Raw genomic sequence first — 21980 nt, forward strand, 5'->3', positions numbered from 1 at the left:
AAAGTGGTAAATTTTTTATTGCATCTTAACAAATGGTAACTGATTAAAAACAAATAGTAAAGTTTTGTGAAACAGAAAAAATTGAAATATATAACAACTTATTTGAGGTAAGAATTAGATGAATTAAGATTATTTTGGTCCTTTTATGTCCTGTAGGGAGAGTATGGAACATACTAACTTTAGATTTTTGTACTTTATGATGATCACAAACTCCTGACACCATCTCAGAGTCCTTGAATCCTTTCTTTTCAGAGTTGTCTATCTTCTACTCCAGGTTTCAGAAAGCTAAAAAAAAAACCAAAAAACTAGAAGCCACACCATGAGAGAGAGCCCATGCCGAGCACTGGCAGGATAGCCAAAATCTAGAGGCTGGACAGCCCAGAGACCTAGACAGAACCAAACACAATCGGCCAAAAACAAAAACAAACAAACAAAAAAACCAAACAAGTCAACGAAATGATTTCTAATGATATTCTGCTATCTTACATTAGTGCCTAACCTAGGAGTCATCAGAGAGGTTACATCCAGCAACTGATGGGAGGAGATGCAGACCTACAGCCAAACATTAGGTGGAGCTCAGGGAACCCCATGGAAGAGGAGAAGGAAGTATGAGCCAGAAGGATCTAGGACATATTAGAACATGGTCCACAGAATCAACTAAGCAGAACCCAAAGGCGTTCACAGAGACTAAAGCAACAGTTACGGAGCCTGATGGGTCTGCCTAGGTCCTCTGCATAAACGTTACGTCTGTGTAGCTCAGCGCTCTTGTGGGACTCCTCAAAGTGGGAGTGGGGCTGTCTCTGACTCTTTCACCAGCTCTGGGGACCTTTTCCCTCCTATATTGGTTGCCTCATTCAGCCTTGATATGAGGATTTGTGCCTAGTCTTATTGTAATTTGTTAGGCTGTATTCAGTAGATATCCCTGGGAGGCCTGCTTTTTTTCTGAAGGGAAACCAAGAAGGAGTGGATCTAGGGGAGAGGAGAGGAACTGGGAAGAGTAGAGGGAGAGGAAACTGCTGTCGAGATGTAATGTATGAGAGAAGAATTAAAATTAAAAAAAAAAAAGACCTAAATAAAACAGAACAAAAACTAGCTGCCACAGTCTCTAGAACAGTCTGGTGACTCTTCTTCCTTTTCTTTCTTTCTTTCTTTCTTTCTTTCTTTCTTTCTTTCTTTTCTTGAGTTGAGTTTTTGGTTGCTGTTGTTGTTTGTTTTGTTTTCTTTTTCAAGACAGGTTTATCTATGTAATAGCCCTGGCTGTCCTGGAGCTCACTTTGTAGACCAGGCTAGCCTTGAACTCAGAGAGATCCACCTGCCTCTACCTCCCAAGTACTGGGTTTACCGTGGCTGGCTCTGGTGACTTCAAGAGGAGACATTCAAGGCCTTTCTAAGTATGGAGTAGGGGATAGAGAATACTCTGACAGTGCTAGAGATATGTCTTACAAGTAGCTAACAGCTCTGTTGACAAGGAAAAAAGATAGTTACCACGTTACCTGTAACAGAAATTGGTTCCACACAAAACAATCAGTAGAGCAAAATATTCTTCGTGAGGACCGGGGTTCAATTCAAAGAGCCACTATGACCAAGGCAACACTTATAAAGAAAACATCTAACTGGGGCTGGCTTACAGTTCAGAGGTTTAGTCCATTATCACCATGTGGGGGCGGGGAGGTGGCAGTACACAGGCAGACACTGTGCTGGAGCTCAGAGTCCTTACATCTTGATCCAAAGGCAACAGGAAGTGAACTATCTCACTGGTTATGACTCAAGCATATATGAGGCCTCAAAGCCTACCTCCACAGTGACACACTTCCTCTAAGAAGGCCACACCTACTCAAACAAGGCCATACCTCCTAACAGTGTCACTCCCTTTGGGGGCCATTTTCTTTCAAATCACCACAAATTCCCAGCACCCATATGGCAGTTCACACCTGTCTGTAACTCCAGTTCCAGGGCTTCTTATACCCTCACACAGACATACATGCAGGCAAAAGCCAATATACATAAAACAAAATAAATTTTTAAAAAAGAATCTGAGTCTAGCCTCAATGAATATGAATCCTGAGAGAAACATCAATTACCTTGGTACATTTGGTATGACTCTGAACACGTGTGTATGTGTGTGTGCTTTTTTTTTTTTTTTTACTTAAAGAACATACTCTGGAGCTGGAGAGATGGCTCAGTGATTAAAGCACTTGCTGCTCTTGCACAGGACCTGGGTTCGGTTCCCAATACCAACACTGGGCAGTTTACAGATGCCTTTTAACTCCAGTTCCAGGAGATCTGACCCCTCTTCTAACCCCTATGGGCATCTACACACGTTATGATGAACATAAACTCATGTAGACACTCACACAAACATTTAAATAAAAATCTAAAAACAAAAAAAAAAATGAGACTATGACATTAATTTAATCACTGTAAGTAATTTATATATAATACTGAGTTAAACTGAAAATATGACTCAAAATAAAACAAAATTGAATTTATATGCATATTTCTGATAGAATATAAATAAAAATATTCTTTCATAGCAAAAAGTTTCTTAAGTCAGATTCTTCTTTCAAAGTGTTTTCATGTTTTAATTAGAGAATCGATTTATTCAAAGAAACATTTTATTTAATGATTTTACAGGCTTTCTTAACCCACTCAGTGTGTGTCCTACATGTTGGAATCAAATACCTGCAGGAGTTGGGATCTTATGAATACAGCCAGGACAACAGTGGAGAGAGTCATGAACAAAAACATCACAATCCACACAGAAAACGTTTTGGCACACTGTGCAAATATAGACCTGCAATGAAAAGGAGAAAAGTGAATGAACCAAGCTAGTTTCCAAAAGTTAAGTGCAGCATAGCCAGAAGACATTTAAAGCCTTGCTCTCTAGTCTTATCAATTTTTCCCTACCCACCTATATAGTGTATTGCTTCCAATGCATTAAATATAACACAGTTTTCTCAAATCTAATACATATTTTCCTCTTAAGTTGACCCTTAAGAGTAAGGAGCTACTCTGTTTTGAGACCTTAAGGTCTATTCTATAGGACAGTCACGATTACTTGCTTTTAAATAACAACTTGGGGAAGATATATGAATCTAAAACCAGTACTAGATTTGAAGGCATTTGATAATTAAAATAAAAAGAAAAGAACAAAAACTTACTACAGATCAGTTATTCCTAGGGAATGAACTCTCAATTACAAAAGCTATATTCCCCTATTCAATCTTTGAGGAATATGGCAAATATCTGGGAGGGAGGGTAGATACACACCTATAATTAAAGCACTTGGGAAGTGGAGGCAGGAAGATCACAAACTCAAAGTCATCCTAGCCTATGAATCAAGGTCCAAGCCATCCTGGGCTACAAGACCCTATCTCAAAAAAGCAAAGCACAAAAACAAAGAATATGTCAAATGAAACACATAAGACACATAAAAATGCATTATTTATCAACATTACATATGGGGATCCTTGCACTTTGGTCTAAGATTTCTAGGGCAACAACACACATATTCCAAATCACTACACTAAGATGTGTTTTTTAAAACTGACAATGGAGCACCTTCTGGTAGCATGACGGCTAGTCCTCAGAAAACTGACCTGAAGGCCTCAGGAAACTCCCTGAGGCCCAGTTTTCATGGTACGTTAGGATCCATACTTGCTTTCCAAGGAGGAAAGCAACCAACAGTCCTACCCAGCTATGCAGGAGTAACCAGCAAGGCACGACAGCCCTAAGGGTGTAATAGTAGCATGCATACTTTAGTAGTAATCAACGGCTCTCTAATTGGATTTAAGGTCCACTCAACAAGAGAGAAATTATGCCTGGTACTAGAAACCTAGTATGCCAGAGTTAGTTAAATCTTGGAGGAGAATATACAACCACCAGTTTACTAAACTAGCAAAAATACTAACTAATTCTAAATATTTGTCCTTATACCCAAAGATTATTGGAAATATCATCAAGGAAGCATGATGTGGGATGCCCCTCTGTATGCTGTAAATATGTTTTATTACCACTGGTTAAAAAAGAAGCTGCTCTGGCCTATGGCAGGGCAGAATGCAGCTAGATGAGAAATCCAAGCAGAGAGACAGGGAAAAAGGAGGAGTCGTGGAGAGGCCAGCAGTCACGGGAGGAGTAAGATGTCAGAACATTACTGGTAAGCCATGGGGCACGTGGCAATGCACAGATTATTAGAAATGGGTTAATTTATATGCAAAGCTAGCCAGTAAGAACCCTGAACCATTGACCAAATAGTTTTAATTAATATTAAGCCTCCTAATGATTATTTTATAAGTGGCTGTGGAGAGCAGAGGCAGGAGAGAAACCAGTTCAATAGGATCGGGCAGGACAGAGAAGTCTCCAGCTAGAGAAACTTCTCTTTGCAACAGATAGAGACCATTACAGAAAACTACAACCAATCAAAAATGCAGAGTTATAGAACCCAATCCCAATTGATACAATACAACTCCTGCACCTAAGGTTCAGGAATCATTGCAAAAGAGAGCATAGAAAGATTCTAAGAGCCAGAGAAACAGAGAGTATGTTGTGAGATTCTATCTCCTAGAAATGTTAGAGAAGCTACACCCATGAAGTCTCACTAATGTGACTGCCTAAACATTAGCTGAACAAGGACACCAGAAGACATGCTAACATGAATGTAGGAAAGACCATGGGGCATCAACCCAACAACACAAAGAACTAGAAGCAACCACGGAACACTGAGAGTGGGAGAAATAGTCTTCCCAATGGGCTATCCAGGACTAGTGGTCAGCTCAGAAAACATACATACATAGCATTATACAAACAGAGAAGGTTGTACTTGTTTATTTAAAGATGGATGGATGGATGGATGGATGGAGCTCAAAGCATAAAGTACCATGCAAACCTGAATTTGATCCCCATAACCCATATAAAAAATGTAGGAGAAAAATGGCTCCCAGAAGTTGTCCTCTGACCTCCACACATGCACTTGGCACATGTGCTTACGTTCTCACATATACATTAAACTCTCACACATAATAATAATAATAAATTTTAATACCACCTAATGATTTTTTAAAAGTGGTTCTGGTGAGAACAAAGCTACTAATGACAAAGAAAATGCAAACCCTTTTTGTTCAGTGCAGGGATTCAAAGCCAGGGCTTCATGCATGATAGGTAGGTGCTGTACCACTGACCTACTCCACTGGTACTAAGGGATATAAAATTTAATTAAAAGAAAAAAATTCTCTTTCTACTTGTTTTCTTTATTATTACTTATTTATTTTTGAAAAATGGGACTACATTACCCACATTGATCCTAAACTTCAGACCCTCCTGCCTCAGCCTCCTGAACGAACAGCTATGACATTATACACTTGCTATTGTACCTATTTGTGAAAGTAAGCAGGGCATGGGAACACCAGCCTGTGATCTCAGCTCTACCATGCCCAGGTTTAAACTCTGCTATGTCTTAAGATGAGAGTTCACTATGGATGCTGCCCAGGGTGACCTTGAATTCCTAGCTCAAGTATTTCTTGGCCTTACCATCCCAACAGCTGAAATTATAGGCGCATGCCACTGCACCTGGCTCTGTCATCAAAAAAAGTTTAAAGAATTTTCTTATTAGCACAATGTTTTGTTTATGAACCATAGTTCTAATTTCAAAATAAATTATAACAGATCCTAAAGTATAATACTACAATATTTCTAAACTAAATGTGCTTTAGCTTGAAAAACTGAAGCACCAGTATTAAAATCCCCTGTAGTAAGTCAGAATGAGAATGACAAAACTATTTAAACTACTTTGTTCCCATTTTAACTCTTTCTACTTATTGTCTTATAGGGAACAACCTGATATAAGCCTGACCTTCACCAATCTATTTACAACTTATTACAGTGTCACTGTCTCAATATTTCTAATTTATTACTGAATGCTGATAAAGCCAGTGAACTTACATGTTGGTCTTTCAATTCCCCCTGACATCCATAACAAAACCTGAAAAAAAAAAAAGTTTGACAATCATTACTTGCTCTCACTCATTAAAATAATTTAGTGGACTGGATAGGTAGCTCAGTGGTTAAGGGCACTGACTGCTCTTCTAGAGGTCCTGAGTTCAAGTCCCAGCAACCACACAGTGGCTCACAACCATCTATAATGGAATCTGATACCCTCTTCTGGCCTGTAAGCATACAGGCAGACAAAATACCCGTATGTTAAAAAATAATAAATAAAATCTAAAAAATAATAACTAACTAAATAAAATGATTTAGCAAAATCTTAGAACCTAGAATCCTTTAATAAGAAATTATATTGTATTTACACATGACTTTTAGGGAGCATTTTAAGAAATCAACAGTTCTTTTAACCATATAGTATGGGTTACGGAACTCTTTTTTTTTTTTCTCAAAGTTTATTAAAATACAAAAGTCTCCATTTCCGCCCCTCCTCCCAACACTCTCCCACTCCCCCCATTCCCTCTCCTCCTCCCTCTCCATCCCCAATAGCAATCAGGGTCTCCAGCCCTGTGGGTAGTTCAAGCTCCTCCCCCCTCCCTCCAGGTCCAGGAAGGTGAGTATCCAAACAGACTGGATCCCAAAAATCCAGTATATGCAGAGGAAACAAGTCCCAGTGTCATTGTCAATGGCTTTTCAGAAAGACTCCGGGCCAGCCACATTCAGAGAATCCGGCCTCATTCAGAGAATCTGGCTGGATTACGTGCTCGCTCAGTCCCAGACAACTGGCCTTGGTGAGGGAACTCTTGTTATAGTCTAGCCTGTGTCCCTTGCAGTATACCCAATAAACCCTGTTTATAATTCCTCAGAACAATAAGAAAAATTATACAATATGCCCCAGGTCATCCCATAACCCAAAGCTTAGTTATTATTTTCATTATGATTAAATAAACACATGCTTTCTGAACTAGAATTTTATGAGAATTTGATCCCTACAGAAAATATTTGAATTATTATTTTTCAGTTCTCTAAAATACAGTGAACAGCAGAGAATCCTAGAGGGCACCAAGGAATCTGTTACATACAGTGGAGGCCTGTGGCTTTATTTCCAGGACTGGTTGTAAGAGTTCAGGAGAGGAGGGAAGGGGAGTGGAGAAATATGTATAGCTCAATAAAAACAATTTTAAAAAGCAATTATGCCGGGCAGTGGTGGCATACGCCTTTAATCCCAGCAGAGGCAGGCAAATCTCTGTGAGTTCGAGGCCAGCCTGGTCTACAAGAGCTAGTTCCAGGACAGGCTTCAAAGATACAGAGAAACCCTGTCTCGAAAAACCACAAAAAAAAAAGCAATTATTTACAAAATATGACCCCACACATTTGCAAAAAGAAAAAGATCCAGAGACAGTCTTGAATGACTGAGGCTTATGTTTAGCTGACTTTAATTAATTTTAATTTAATGTTGTATCTGTTGTTTAAAATTTAAAAACACACAACATTTAAACATTAAAAAAAAAAAAAAGAGGTAAGAGTTCTTGGAACTGGGGCATATACCTCATATACCTCAGTGGTAGAATACAACCTCAGCAGGTACAAGGCCCTAAAAATCAATGCATAGCATCAACCCTGCCCACAGGTTCTCAGAATTTATTACAAAACAGCCACATTAGCTGGCAATGGTGGTGCATGCCTTTAATCCCAGCACTCAGGAGGCAGAAGCAGGTGGATCTCTGTGACTTTGGGGCCAGCCTGGTCTACAGAGTCAGTTCTAGGACAGACTCTAAAGCTACAGAGAAACCCTGTCTCAAAAAAACAAAAAAAAAAGAGAAAAGATTAATTTTAATTATGTATATGCATATGTATGGGTATATGCAGGTGAGTACAGATGCCCATGTAGGAGAGAATGTGTAGAATCTCCTAGAGCTGGAAGTACAGGCAGCTCCAAGGTGCTGGGAACCCCATCAGGGTCCTCTCCATGAGCAGTACATGCTCCTAAACACTGAGCCATTTTTCTAGGCCCCACCCCAATCACCACTCCCCACCAAAACAGTACACCATCACTCTCAACTACAATATGGGAGGTTAGGGAAATAAGCAGACTTCTAGAAATACAGAGTATTCTACATGCCATTTTCTATATTAGATGTAATGTTGCACAAATTAATATAACTTTAGGTGGCAACTGTTTCAAATATTAGTTTACAACTGTAACATAAAAATTATTCAAAACTCATATACCCTTCTCCATTATATTCTTCTAGGGAAATTTCTTGAAAAGCATCCAGAGGAAATAAATGATGGTAAGATCGTGCCAAATGAGGAGCAGACACCAAAGTAAGACCTGATGCATAAAGACAGAAACAGAAATAATAAGTACAACCTCATTAAGACAGTAGCTGAAAAGTCAACAACACACTTAGAAAAAGTATTTTCAAGTGTTTTTATTTCTATTTTTCTTGTGGGAAATCAAATCTAGGGCCTCACACATACTAAAAACCTGACACTATGCTACACACCCAGCACTCAGTATTTTTAGGACCTTGAGTGTTGTAGCCATAAAAAGGATTCCAGGATAGAATCTGTTCTGTCACTAAATGCAACCCTCCTCTTAGAAAACAATTTGCTTACTTAAAAACGAAAGGTCTTAGAATTATATTAATTCCTTATTCTATTTATATATAATGATTATATTAAGAGCCCAAAACTGTTTGTTAAGGTGCTTTTAAAAAATATACTTATCAGAAAGAGAATAAGGAAACATCTATAATGATATGTTTATTCTTAGAAGTGGATTACTTCTACTTTCTATGTACAAATTAAATTCATAATAAGCAGGACTCTAGGTTTATTTCAGCAGCTATATAAATAGGAAGTTATTCAATACTAATCTATGAGAGAAAACTAATGGAGTTCTTACCACATATTTTACATTCGACAGGAAGCTCACAGTACTTTGCTCGACACTGTGGGCAGAAATAGCCTCCCAATGTAAGTCCTGGCTCAGTGCTATTATCCAAATGCCTGTGGGAGAAAACAGTTATTTTTAAAAGGTGAAAAAAGCTAAAGAAAGTATGTAACTCAATCCCAGCACTCAGAAGACAAAGGCAGGCAGAGATCTGTGAGTTCAAGGCCAGCCTGGTCTAATAGTGAGTTCTAGGCCAGCCAGGGCTATATAATGAGATCAGGTCTTAAAAAAATATGTATTACATAGATAAATGAGTAAAATTTTACTTGAAAACATGTATGTTTCACTGCTCACTAATGCTCGACTTTTTTCTGTCTTATTTTGAAGTTTCTCTTGCTGCCTCTGAATTCATTTTTTTTCCTTTCTACTGCACTAACTACTCTGTTCATCCCAACCACTGTGCTTTCCTTAAGATTTATTTTATTTTTAATTTCGTGTGTGTGTGTGTGTGTGTGTGTGTGTGTGTGTGTGTGCGCGCGCGCGCATATGTCTGTGAGTGGGTATGTGCACATGAGTACAGGTGCCTTCAGAGACCAGAGGTGTTAGATTCCCCAAGACCTGGAGCTACCGGCAGCTGTGGGCTGCCCAATGTAGGTACTAGGACCAAACTTTGGTCCTGTGGAGGAAAGTTATGTGATCTTAACCACTGAGCCATCTCTTCAGGACTTCCATAGCACTTTTCATCACAGACATTATATTCCCCATTTCTACAAGTTTGATTTCATTTCTAGAAGTCTTTTAATACGTTGTCAAGTTCTCTTTCGCTTAGAATTATAAAGTGTATTTACATTGGCTATTTTAGTAGTCATCTCCTAATTCTAGTAAGTGTTTTCCATTCTTTATTTTTTCTTTATCTGTATCTTTTCTCATTATCTCATATTCTCTCTCTATCTGTATCTTTTCTCATTATCTCATATTCTCTCTCTAGGGAAATCCCTACCACCACCACCAATTTCCTTGCCTCCTTCCTACCCTCTCCTTTATTCCTTCCCTCTCTTCCCAGTTTTCTTTACAACCCAAGCTAGCCTTAAATTTGCCATGATCCTCCTATCTCATCCCCAAGTGCTGGCTAGCATATGACACTACATCAGCACAGCTGGCTGCCTAGTCATTTCTGCATGCTCTCAGATACTACAAATTGTGCTGTTCTGGGTGCTAACTTTTTTCTCCATTAACATTCAGAGCTTTGTTTTAGAATAAAGTAACTGAGATATTTACTGATCTACTCAAAATTTGTTTTTAGGGCTGGAGAGATGGCTTAGTGATTAAGAGCATTGTCTGCTCTTCCAGAGGTCCTGAGTTCAATTCCCAGCAACCACATGGTGGCTCACAACCATCTGTAATGAGGTCTGGTGCCCTCTTCTGGACTTCAGACATACACACAGACAGAATATTGGATACATAAAAAATAAATAAATAAATAAATATATTTTTTAAAAAATTTGTTTTTAGTATCACTTGTCTGGTCTAGATCAGCCACTAACCTAATGTGATCCCATTACTATGGGCTCTATCAAATGTCCTTTGTGCAGCCTTATGCAGAATAGTTAAGCACTTTACCACTTAGCTCTATCCAACCTTCTTTTTCCTTTTTATTCTAAGAAGAGCCTCCCTAAGTAACCCAAGCACCCACCAAGGTTAACGAGTTTTTTTTTACTTTCTATTCCCACTATTAACTTTTATCCTTAGAATAAACAAGTAAATACATTTACTCGTATCTGCATTTTTTACTTTATTTATTCTTTTTGGCTTTTTGACACAGGATCTCACTCTACAGACCAGAGTGACCTCAAACTAAACATACCACCTTGCCTCAGTCGTCCTGAGTCCTGGAACTACAGGTGTGAGCCAGTATCCCTCCCTACCTTTAATTTAGATGACTGGTAATATAGTATACATTTCTATCTTGTCTTTGTTTGTCTGTCTGTTTTGCTTTGTTTTTTGAGACAGGGTTTCTCTGTGGCTTTAGAGCCTGTCCTGGAACTTGCTCTGTAGACCAGGTTGGTCTCGAACTCACAGAGATCCACCTGTCTCTGCCTCCCGAGTGCTGGGATTAATGGCATGCACCACCACCACCCAGCCTTGCCATTTTATTTAGTAATATATCCTGACTATCATAGCATAGACATATACAAGAGGATCATTTCTTTTTATGGCCATGTACATGATATTAGTTTATAAAAAAATCATTGTATTTTAAGACCTTCTATCTATGCTAAAACTTAGAGGAATAAATTTTGAATGCTAAAATATCACTGACAACTGCTCTCTACTTACGCCATGCTGAAGGATGGTTTTGCATCCTGATCAGACAAAGAAGCAATGGTATGCTGAGGAAATCCTTTATAAATTAAAAAAAAATTAAAGTATTAATTTCTTTTTATGGACAAAGAACATAATTTTAGAACTATGAATCTAAAAACAGTCCTGCTAAAATATCGAAAAAGTTGTATGAAAGCTCCTTCCTACCTCTCAGATATATATTCGCCTATCATACTATGATGAAACTCTAATTCAAAGGTATAAGAAAAGGTAGAAGAAAAGGAAATGATCTAGCTACACATATGACCTCACATTCCAAAATGTATATCTATATTTTAATTTACTAATACTGCATCTAAAAAGAAACAGTTCACACATTTTATATGGCCTCTAATTGAAATAAATATACATTACATGATACAGTTTCTCTTTAAGCACATATTTGTTTTAAATTTTTGAAATTTAAGGGAATAGATATGGAAGAAATTAGTGGAAGAATAGGATATAAATATCATCAAAATAAATTGTATTTTGTATATGTGCATGAAATTCTCAAAATATTAATAATTTTTTGAAATGCACAAACTTTTCATTTAATTTACTTTCCATATACAATTTAAAAATTTGAATACACACTTAGGAAAAGCAGAAACCAGAAAGATGAGAGAAAGAGAGAATATTACATAAAACTGAAAAATGGATCTACAAATAAAAACCAACTTAGTTAAGTATGTATGGCATGTATTTAGTATGTACAAGGCCTGAGGTTTAATCTCCAGCATCACAAAATAGTTAAACAAAAGAACAAAAAACAGCAAGGGTAGTGCAATATAACACACCAGTAGTTCCAGCTACTTAGGAGGCAAAGGCAGGAAGATTTCATGAACCCTGGAATTTGAGGCCAGTGTGAGCATCATAAAGAGATATTGTTTGCTAATTTTTGTTTTAAAGTAAGGTCAATTATTTGCATTAGAAGAGAAAGTATTTCAAATAAACTATAAGTTAAATAATAACTTTCAAATGGAGTAAAAAAAATCACTAAATTTAAAAGACTGGCAAACATATCACTGAAAAATATACTAAATATTTACATCATAAATTATTCTAGGAACTGGAGAGATGATTCAGCAGTTAAGAATACTGGCTGAGGCTTTTTCGTCAAGATGGCGCCTAAAGCGAAGAAGGAAGCTCCTGCCCCTCCCAAAGCCGAAGCTAAAGCGAAGGCCTTGAAAGCAAAGAAGGCAGTGCTGAAAGGTGTCCACAGCCACAAAAAGAAGAAGATCCGCACATCGCCCACTTTTCGGCGGCCCAAGACTCTGCGGCTACGAAGGCAGCCTAAATACCCCCGGAAGAGCGTGCCCAGGAGGAACAAGCTTGACCACTATGCCATCATCAAATTCCCCCTGACCACCGAGTCAGCCATGAGGAAGATAGAAGACAACAACACACTGGTGTTCATTGTGGACGTCAAGGCCAACAAGCACCAGATCAGACAGGCTGTGAAGAAACTCTACGACATTGATGTGGCCAAAGTCAACACCCTCATAAGGCCCGACGGAGAGATGAAGGCATATGTTCGGTTGGCTCCTGATTATGATGCGCTGGATGTTGTCAACAAAATTGGAATCATCTAAACTGAGCCCAGTCGGCTAATTCTAAATATCCACTTTTTCACCATAAAAAAAAAAAAAAAAAAAAAAAAAGAATACTGGCTGAGGAACTGGGCTCAATTCCCAGCAATTCTGTAACTCCAGTTCCAGGGAATCTGGTACCCTCACACTGACACACATGCAGGCAAAATACCAATGCACATAAAAATAAAAATAAAAATTATTCTAGGGCTGAAGTGATGGCTCAGTGGTTAAGAGCACTCACTGCTATTCCAAAAGTCCCGAGTTCAATTCCCAGCACCTACATGGTAACTCACAACTACCATCTTCTGGTATCCAGAGGTACATGCAGATAAAGTACCCATATATTTAAATTAGCAAATCTAAAAGAAAATACACTTTACACAAAAAAAAAATTCTAAATGCTTCATCTATATTAACTCAATCTCTCAATCTTTCCAACACACAGTTAAGTATATATTAACAAAGAGTTTACAAAAACAACAGAAGAAAGAAAAACCCACAGGAAAAAGAAGTTATTAGTATCACAAATAGCCAAAACAAAGGTAGAAAAGCATTTCATTTCACTGGTATTTTAAAAGGGCAAATTAAGGGGCTGGAAAGATGGTTAAGAGCATTGCCTGCTCTTCCAAAGGTCCTGAGTCAATTCCCAGCAACCACATGGTGGCTCACAACCATCTGTAATGGGGTTTGGTGCCCTCTTCTGGCCTACAGGCATACACACAGACAGAATATTGTGTACATAATAAAATAAATAAGTATTTAAAAAAAACTTTAAAAAAATTTTTAAAAAAAGGCAAATTAAGCAAGGAGATTCTTTTTTAATGTTTAAAAAGATATATGTATACCTTCTAAAAACATCAATATAACGTGTTCATTATAAATTTTTTAGAAAATAAAAGCAAAAAATTTATATAAATGCCAGACATAGTGATGTACCCCTTTAATCCCAGCACATCGGAGGAAGAAGCAGGTAGATATCAATGAGTTTGAAGCAGGCCAGCCAGGGCTAGCTACATAGAGAAACCCTGTCTCCAAAAAGAGAAAAGAAAAGAAAAGAAAAGAAAAGAAAAGAAAAGAAAAGAAAAGAAAAGAAAAGAAAAGAAAAGAAAAGGAAAGAAAAGAAGAAAATAAAAAACATTAAATGATCATTTTTATGACCAATCATTTCCTATTTCCTGGGGGGAGGGAGACTCAATGAGTAATTGGTGTACTCATTGCAACTTTCGTCTTTGCCATTTGTATGACATACTTTAATTACATAATAAAGATTTTGTAGTTTATTTAAGAAATTTCTTACCACAAGTACTTTTCATTAAATAAACACTTTTGTACCTTCCCAGCTAAAAAAGAAGGCCAGAAGTGTTTTCGTATGACATGACTATAGGTAACTATCAATTCTCTTCATTTTATAAACACACTGCAGCATGCATTTAAGTAAGAAAAATCTTAAATGTTAAAATGATAACTTGCACAAATGAAAGCAGAATGCTTAGTTTGAACCAAAGACAGACACGTAAACCTACACAGAAGAAACACGTACCCATACGAATGAGTGAGCATTCAGAGCTTGAGCTGGCAGGAGGAGGGCTAACATGATGTGTTAACAACTCTTTGTAATGGGTTTCATCTAAAATAACATGGTATGTGCCTAACAAGCAAAAGCAAAACACAGCAGTTATAAAGACAAGAGCTTCTCTGTCAGTCTAAGAAAGTCTCATCATGTGAAAATATACATTTCATAACCATTTTAAGTAAATTATCATTTAAAAGTAATTTAAATAAATCTCTCAATCAAATTCTCTAGGCATAATAGTAACTAAAATTAAAGCCAAGCTACAGTCTTTACCAAATATTACATAAAGTGAGTTTACTAGTGTTTTGAAAGCTATAACCCTAAACACTGACCTACTGACAGTTCCTTGCATTTTAAGTGTTTGCTTAGTAAAATCAATATGCTTAAGATTATGAATATATTCTCAACTACAGACATAAAATGTTTCAGTTTAATAGTGCAGAACATCCTACTTAATTAATAAACTTTTTCTTACACAGTAACTATAATTATTAGAGAATGTAGATATATACCACCAGTTTCACGAGCAAGTACAGTGCAAACTCGAACCTCTGCAGACAATCCAATAACAGACACTCTGATTTTAGCTGCCTTCAGGGTCTTCATAAGATTCAGAAAGATAAAATATTGCATAAGAAAAAGAAAAATATTTATGAATAATAACTTTGAAAAATGGCGTTCTGAAAACTAGTGATAAATTTACTACAACATTTTCTTTAGAGTCTAGCTTCAGTTGTGGTCCTACCTTGATGAGATCATAAATATTAGACGGATCACAGGTTGTCAGGCTACTGAAGATGATTAGTACTTCTCTACTTGTATGTCCAGGCATATGTCTATAAAGAGAGGTAAAGATACATTACAATAGAGCAAACAAATTATACTAGCTAAAAATTCATCCAAAATGAGGAATACATATGGTTTATACATCTAAACTACAAAATGAGGTAATAAATGATAAAAAAAAAAGTTAGAATCAATTCACGATTATTATTTGGTATTCAATTATAAATTTCACTGGGCAGTAGTGGCATACTCCTTTATTCCCAGCATTTGGAAGGCAGAGGCAGGTGGATCTCTGAGACCAAGGCCAACTTGGTCTACAGAGTGAGTTCTAGGACAGCTAGAGCTACACAAAGAAACCCTGTCTCAAAAAAACAAGAAAAAGAAATTTAAAAAAATCTAATTTCAATCTCTCTCTCTCTCAACAGAGTCTTACTATAGAGTTCAAACTCATAAGCCTCTGGCGTACTACAATTACTAGTATGCAATGCCATGCCTAGCCATTCAATTTATTCTTAATTAAAATTTTTTTTAAATTCTTGTACACTACTGTGAATTTCGTTGTATTTTTCTAAATCCATTGCAGATACATTTTAACTGATAAAATACAAGTTAAAAACAAGCAACATCAAAATAAACATCATACATGACATTTCAGATTTTTCCTGCTTAACTCTTGTTAAAACACACTTCATAAAACCCAATACAACTCACAGAAAAAAATTCTGAAACAATTATAAATAATAATATAAACTGGCTACGGTTGTGCATGCCTGTAATCTCAGCACTGGGGAGATGGAGACTGAAGAATCGGGAGTTCAGGTCATCCTCAGATACACAGCAAGCGGGAAGGCAGCCTGGGCAACATTGGAAAATACTATCTTGAGAAAAGAAGGAAGGGGGGCTGGAGAGATGGCTCAGAGGTTAAGAGCATTGCCTGCTCTTTCAAAGATCCTGAGTTCAATTCCCAGCAACCACATGGTGGCTCACAGCCATCTGTAATGGGCCTGGTGCCCTCTTCTGGCCTGCAGGCATACACACGGACAGAATACTGTATACATAATAAATGAAAGAATGGAAAGAAGGAAGGGAGGGAGGGAGGGAGGAAAGGAGAGAGGGAGGGAGGGAGGGAGGGAGGGAGGGAGGAGAGGGGGGAGGGAGGGGGGAGGAGAGGGGGGAGGGAGGGGGAGGAGAGGGGGGAGGGAGGGGGAGGGAGGGGGAGGAGAGGGGGGAGGGAGGGGGGAGGGAGGGAAGGGGGAGGGAGGGGGAGGGAGGGGGAGGAGAGGGGGAAGAAGAAGGGAAAGGCGAAGATAAGGAGCAGAAAAGGAAGGAAGAAACAAAGAAATGGGGCCTGGAGAAACAGTTCAGCAACTACAAGAAGATCTGTTCCTGCAGAGGCACAAAGCTCAAGTCTCAGCAGCCATGTTGGGCAGGTCACAAATGCTGATCTGTCACTCTCTTCTGGCCTGCTGTACTCATGTACACACATACATACACACACAGAGACACATAATCAAAAACAAAATAAGTAAATTTTAAAATACTAACTTCAGGGTTTGCATAGCCATGCTTAAGGAATTGTAGAGAGATGGTTCTCCACTGCAGGTCATATCTACAGCTTTCTTCAAAGATGTTATGTGTTTCCTTGGGTTTCCTAAAGTAAAATGAAATAACTTTCAATAAAATTCTATAAGTAAATATAGAAAAGCATGTTGTTTCCAAACTACAAATTTATGATTTTAAAGAACAGAACGCATTCAATTTCTATCAGTTTGCATTTTTATCAGAGATATCTGGTAGACAGTCTTGTTTCATACTGAAAATAATATGTGTATATATATGTATTATTTATTCACATATATTACTATATATTTTGCTATATATAAATACACATTTAAAATTAATATTAACCTAGAGTGAATACTTTTTACTCTTTTTTCTCTTTTTCCTTTTTTTTTTTGGTTTTTCAAGACAGGGTTTTTCTGTATAGCACTAGCTGTCCTGGAACTAGCTCTGTAGACCAGGCCTGCCTCAAACTCAGAGATCCCCCTGCTTCTGCCTCCTGCGTGCTGGGATTAAAGGCATGCACCACCACTGCCTGACTTGTTTTTATTCTTAGTATCCCTATATTTTATCATTTGTAAGATCAGTATTTTCATATTTAAGCATCTCTGAAAGCAGGAGGATTGCAGGTTCTAGGCCAGTCTAGGCTTCATAGTGTCAAAAAACAACAGTAAAAAAAGTTTCTAGAAAGATTATTGACATAAAAGATTAATTTTTATGTAGATGATCAAAGAGACCAAGGAGATATAAATTTATATCAGTTAAGTAAATATTCATATAAAAATATCAGAATTCCTTATTTTTCTTGGGGGAAGAAAACAAGCTTTCACAAAGACCTACATAAGGAGGATTCAACCAATAAGCAACCGCATTGCTTTCTGTAACATCTGAGAGGGTTGTAAGACTATCTGTAGAGACTGTCTGTGCCCTGCCAATGACTCTACAGCAGTTGACAGACAGCACCAAGACACCACCTTAGCCAACTCACAGGTAACTGCTAGGCTTTTCCACTTTTCCTGTTTTGCTTTGCTGTGTGTTAAGGACCTGAGACTAGATCCTATTACATAGCTCAGGAGAACTTCAAACTCATTAATCCAGGGTGGCCCGGAACTTGTAATTCTTCTGTCTCAGTCTCCTGAGTATTGGGAATACAGGTTTGCATAACACCTGGCTTATTTTTTAAATGGTTTTGGTTTTTTCTCGTACAAACTGTTTACTTTCATTTTCTAACAAATTCAAACAGGTGAAATGATGTGTTGAAAGACACAGAGCTACCTAGCAGTAGGAGTACCAACAACACCCAAACCTGTCCCCACTACCATCCCACACAATATATTAATGAATTCACTGTGTGGTTGGCACAGGGGAAATGCAGAGCCCCTCAGTGTCACTGTGGCTTACAGCAATGGTCTGACTGTAAGGGGAGAAGCTGTCCAGGAGGCTTATTATGATCTCTAAAGGATACTTCATCTTTCAACATGTGCATTCATGGCATCTATAGAATACTGCTTTGAACATGAAGCCAGGAGAGAAAGAAAAGAAAGTTGACTTATCTTCTTCCTTAGAGGAACACTTCTTCCTCAATCACATGATAATCCTATTGAGTCCATGATGCTGACCTCCCATTCTGTTTGGGCACAGCATGTAATCTAAGCCAACGAATAAAACATTTCATCTCCCTGGCCACTCAAACAGATGTTAGATACACAAACCAGGAGTAAGGCCAATAGGAATCCTACTGAAGTTACACTGAAGCTATGGACTACACTGGCCACACAAATTTAGAGTTATTAAAAAACATTTTTCTTAAGGGAATAAAGTCAGACAAAGTCGGGGTCCCTAGAACCAGTTACATGAGAAATCAGTCCACTTTTGAATATATGCCAATTCCCTTTTTGCAGTGAAATTACTTTGAGTTGGTTTGCATTTTTGGTTTTTTTTTTTCAAGTGAATGGCTGTTTTGGCTGCACATATATCTATGTACCATGTGTGTGCCTGGTGTCCCTACAAACCAGAAGATGACATCACATCTGCAAGAACTGGAGTTACAGATGACTATGGGCCAATGTAGGTGCTAGCAATTGAACTTGGATCCTCTGGAAGAGCAGCCAATGCTCTTAACTACTAAGCCATCTCTCCTGCCCCTGGTTTTGCTTCTTATGGTATTGGTATTCAAACCCAGGGCCTTATTTATTAAGCTACATCCCTAACATTCTCTAGGACTATTTAGTGGGGATTATTGTCAACTGACTTCCTGGCACACTTTTCGCAAATGTATACTTGATTCCTTGTGGCTAGAGGAAGAACTATTAGTGAACAAAATATGCCATCTCCCTTATGTGTACTACTAACAGAAAAGACTGAGAACCTAATTTACGGGATAGTATATTTTACAAAAAACTGTGATACAAATTTGTAACAGCATATGTAATAAATGCAAAAGAAACTGCCACTATTTTTTAAATTTTTATTTATTTGCTTATGTGTATGACAGTTTCGCCTGCACATGTGGTCAAAAAAGGGTGTCAGATCCCCTGGAACAGGAGTAACAGTTGGGAGTCCCTGTGTGAATGCTGAGGACCAGATCCCCTGTATGAACAAGTGCTCTGAGCCAATTCTATAGCTATTCATAAACAGCCCAATTCAATTTTTATAATTTTTGCTTTCTTAATTAGGCATTTAATTTCAACATTATATTAATTCTATGAACTGTTAACAATTAGACTCTCTTATTATTTTCAGGATAAGAATGTGTATTTCAATGCAATCATCCAACACTTCAGAACTCAATTTGAAACAATTAACACTAAGTCCCAGAGTTCAATAAAAAGACAGTAAGTTAGAGGCTGGGGAGATGGCTCAGTGGTTAAGAGCATTGCCTGCTCTTCTAAAGGTCCTGAGTTCAATTCCCAGCAACCACATGGTGGCTCACAACCATCTGTAATGAGGTCTGGTGCCCTCTTCTGGTCTTCAGGAATACACACAGAAAGAATATTGTATACATAATAAATAAATATTAAAAAAAATAAAATAAAATTTCCCCAAATTTTAAAAAAAAAAAAAAAGACAGTAAGTTGTTCACCTAAATGCATAGAGGAAAGTTTCACTTTATCAGCAAGCCACACGGGAAGATTACAGAGTTAGGTAAGAAAGTCCTTGAGCCTTGTAAAGATACTTTTATACATACCTGAGAGTTCAGTCAGTTTTTCGGCTCTTTTACTCTTAGTTATAATTATTCCAATCTCAAAATGAAAACAAAAAAAATTATTTTAATATAACAAATTATTTCCTCTTCATAAAGAAGTACATGAACTATCAATTAGTAATTGCAAAAGAAATAAGGAACACACATGAACTTTTTCCTCATGGTGTTTCTGACAATCTGGCTATGAACTGACTACACACTATTAACCCAGCACATGTCTAACCCTGAGCTAGCTTGCTCTTCATTATCAAGTACACCAAAAACAGGTACAGGATCTGGTTTCCTTAATATCTCATACAATATATGCCTCATCTTCTTTTTATTTATTTGTTTGTTTGTTTGTTTACTATGTGTACAATATCCTGTCTGTGTGTATGTCTGCAGGCCAGAAGAGGGCACCGGACCTCATTACAGATGGTTGTGAGCCACCATGTGGTTGCTGGGAATTGAACTCAGGACTTTTGGAAGAGCAGGCAATGCTCTTAACCACTGAGCCATCTCTCCAGCACCCCTTCATCTTCTTAAAATAAACTATATTTGGCAGCAGGGGATCTAGTTTTGAATTCTACCATTTATCTACATACCTGACTAATAGGATTTTGATCGAAATATTCTTCTACAAAGTATTCCAACAACTGTTAAAAGAAAATTAAAAGGAAGTATTATATAAAGGCAAAATAACAACAATAAAGAACATTTCAATATTCTGTAGATTCTATTTATTAAGCATCACTTCTTTTAAGAGATACAAGGTGTTGGTGAGACAGTGTTTCACTGTGCACCCCTGGCTAACAGATCTCTGAGTCTGTTCTACATAATTAGTTCTAGGACAGCCAGGACCACACAGAAACTCTGTCTGGAAAAACCTAAACAAATAAGTTAGAATATTGTTAATCTAATCTGTTAATTGAAAACACAGATTCGAAAGTCAAAGGAGAATGAAAATCACTTGGGGAGGCACGGAATAACTAGCTTCAAGAAGGCGGTTCTCAACCTGAGGGCTGCGACTTGTCTGGGGGCAAATGACGCTTCACAGAGGTCACCTAAGACCATTAGGAAAGTTAAGAATCAGTGATTTAGGGAAATAATAAACTAAAGCAATTACTTATTCAAGTCTTTTATTTTGTTTTGTTTTTTCGATCTTGTTTTTATTTTGTTTTTCCAGACAGAGGACCTGGGTTCAATTTCCAGCACCAACATGTCAGCTTACACCTGTCTGTAACTCCAGGTCCAGAGGATCTGACACACATATACATGTAGACAAAACACCAATGTACATACGTAAGTTTTAAAAATTGTTGGAGAATTCAAAACGCATTTATAGACTAGTTCTTGGGGTAAAAAAAATCACTTTAGAAAATGATCTAGCAGCATTTCTACATAGTTAACATTTGGTAGTTGGAAAAACAAAGCAAAACAACATTTCCTACATTCTTAAACATATAAACATGTGTGTGTATATGTAAATGCTTTCCCTACACTTAGCACAGATTTAAATGTTTTTACTCTACCTTTAAAGTGCAAGTCAGCCTATTGGGCTTTAAATCTTGATCCTCCATTGTTCTCGAACCGTCTACTACCACATAAAGGTGGCGCATCTACCAAATACAAATGAAATTCCCAAGTACATTTTTGAGAAGCAAAAATATCATTTAATATTCACATATCCCATGTATTTTAAATATATTTTTAAGAAGTAGTTGTTTTACCATTTATTCTATCAAGTCAGAATATTCCTCTGATCCAAACTAGTTCTGCACAAGTCAAGGAAAAAAATCATAACATACCATTCCAAGTCGGACTTGTCCATGGTGCTCAAACACTCTGTTAAAATCATAAAAAAACACTTCATTTCAACACCGTACGCTACCAAAAAACCAATAAAACAACTAATCTGTACCTTCTAGTGAATTATTAAATTTGGAATACACATGGACAGTTTCTGAACACTACTTTCCTGGGGGCAGGGCTAGTTGCTAGTTCTTCACCCTGGTCAGACAACTATGAATGAGCACACAGTTGAAAGGAAGGGTTAAGGAAGGCTGGAGCGAGACAGGAAGGCTC

At 37.5% G+C, this 21980-nt stretch overlaps 1 protein-coding gene and 1 pseudogene across 6 annotated transcripts in view; one reads left to right on the forward strand and one right to left on the reverse strand.

Annotated features, from left to right (window-relative positions):
- LOC125406093 (general transcription factor IIH subunit 2) overlaps nt 1–21980 on the reverse strand; it is a 27303-nt gene continuing 5323 nt past the window's right edge. For 3 of the 6 annotated variants that reach the window (XM_087896843.1, XM_087896842.1, XM_087896841.1), the window contains 13 exons: nt 21704–21740; nt 21428–21514; nt 20501–20551; nt 19899–19953; nt 16697–16802; nt 15111–15201; nt 14878–14965; nt 14333–14440; nt 11174–11237; nt 8849–8952; nt 8170–8272; nt 5938–5977; nt 2598–2794 (listed from right to left, as the gene is read on the reverse strand). In XM_087896843.1, the coding sequence (XP_087752969.1) occupies nt 2675–2794; nt 5938–5977; nt 8170–8272; nt 8849–8952; nt 11174–11237; nt 14333–14440; nt 14878–14965; nt 15111–15201; nt 16697–16802; nt 19899–19953; nt 20501–20551; nt 21428–21514; nt 21704–21740 (1054 nt within the window). In that variant the 3' untranslated portion in view covers nt 2598–2674. Of the gene's footprint in view, nt 286–2597; nt 2795–5937; nt 5978–8169; nt 8273–8848; nt 8953–11173; nt 11238–14332; nt 14441–14877; nt 14966–15110; nt 15202–16696; nt 16803–19898; nt 19954–20500; nt 20552–21427; nt 21515–21703; nt 21741–21980 lie in introns of those variants that run through there. The other 3 variants (XM_087896844.1, XM_087896845.1, XM_087896846.1) reach the window with 3 other exon arrangements.
- LOC148119662 (large ribosomal subunit protein uL23 pseudogene) lies at nt 12314–12912 on the forward strand (annotated as a pseudogene).

Source organism: Myodes glareolus, chromosome 15 (genome assembly GCF_982192425.1).
Source record: "Myodes glareolus chromosome 15, mMyoGla1.1, whole genome shotgun sequence".
NCBI classification, from domain to species: domain Eukaryota; kingdom Metazoa; phylum Chordata; class Mammalia; order Rodentia; family Cricetidae; genus Myodes; species Myodes glareolus.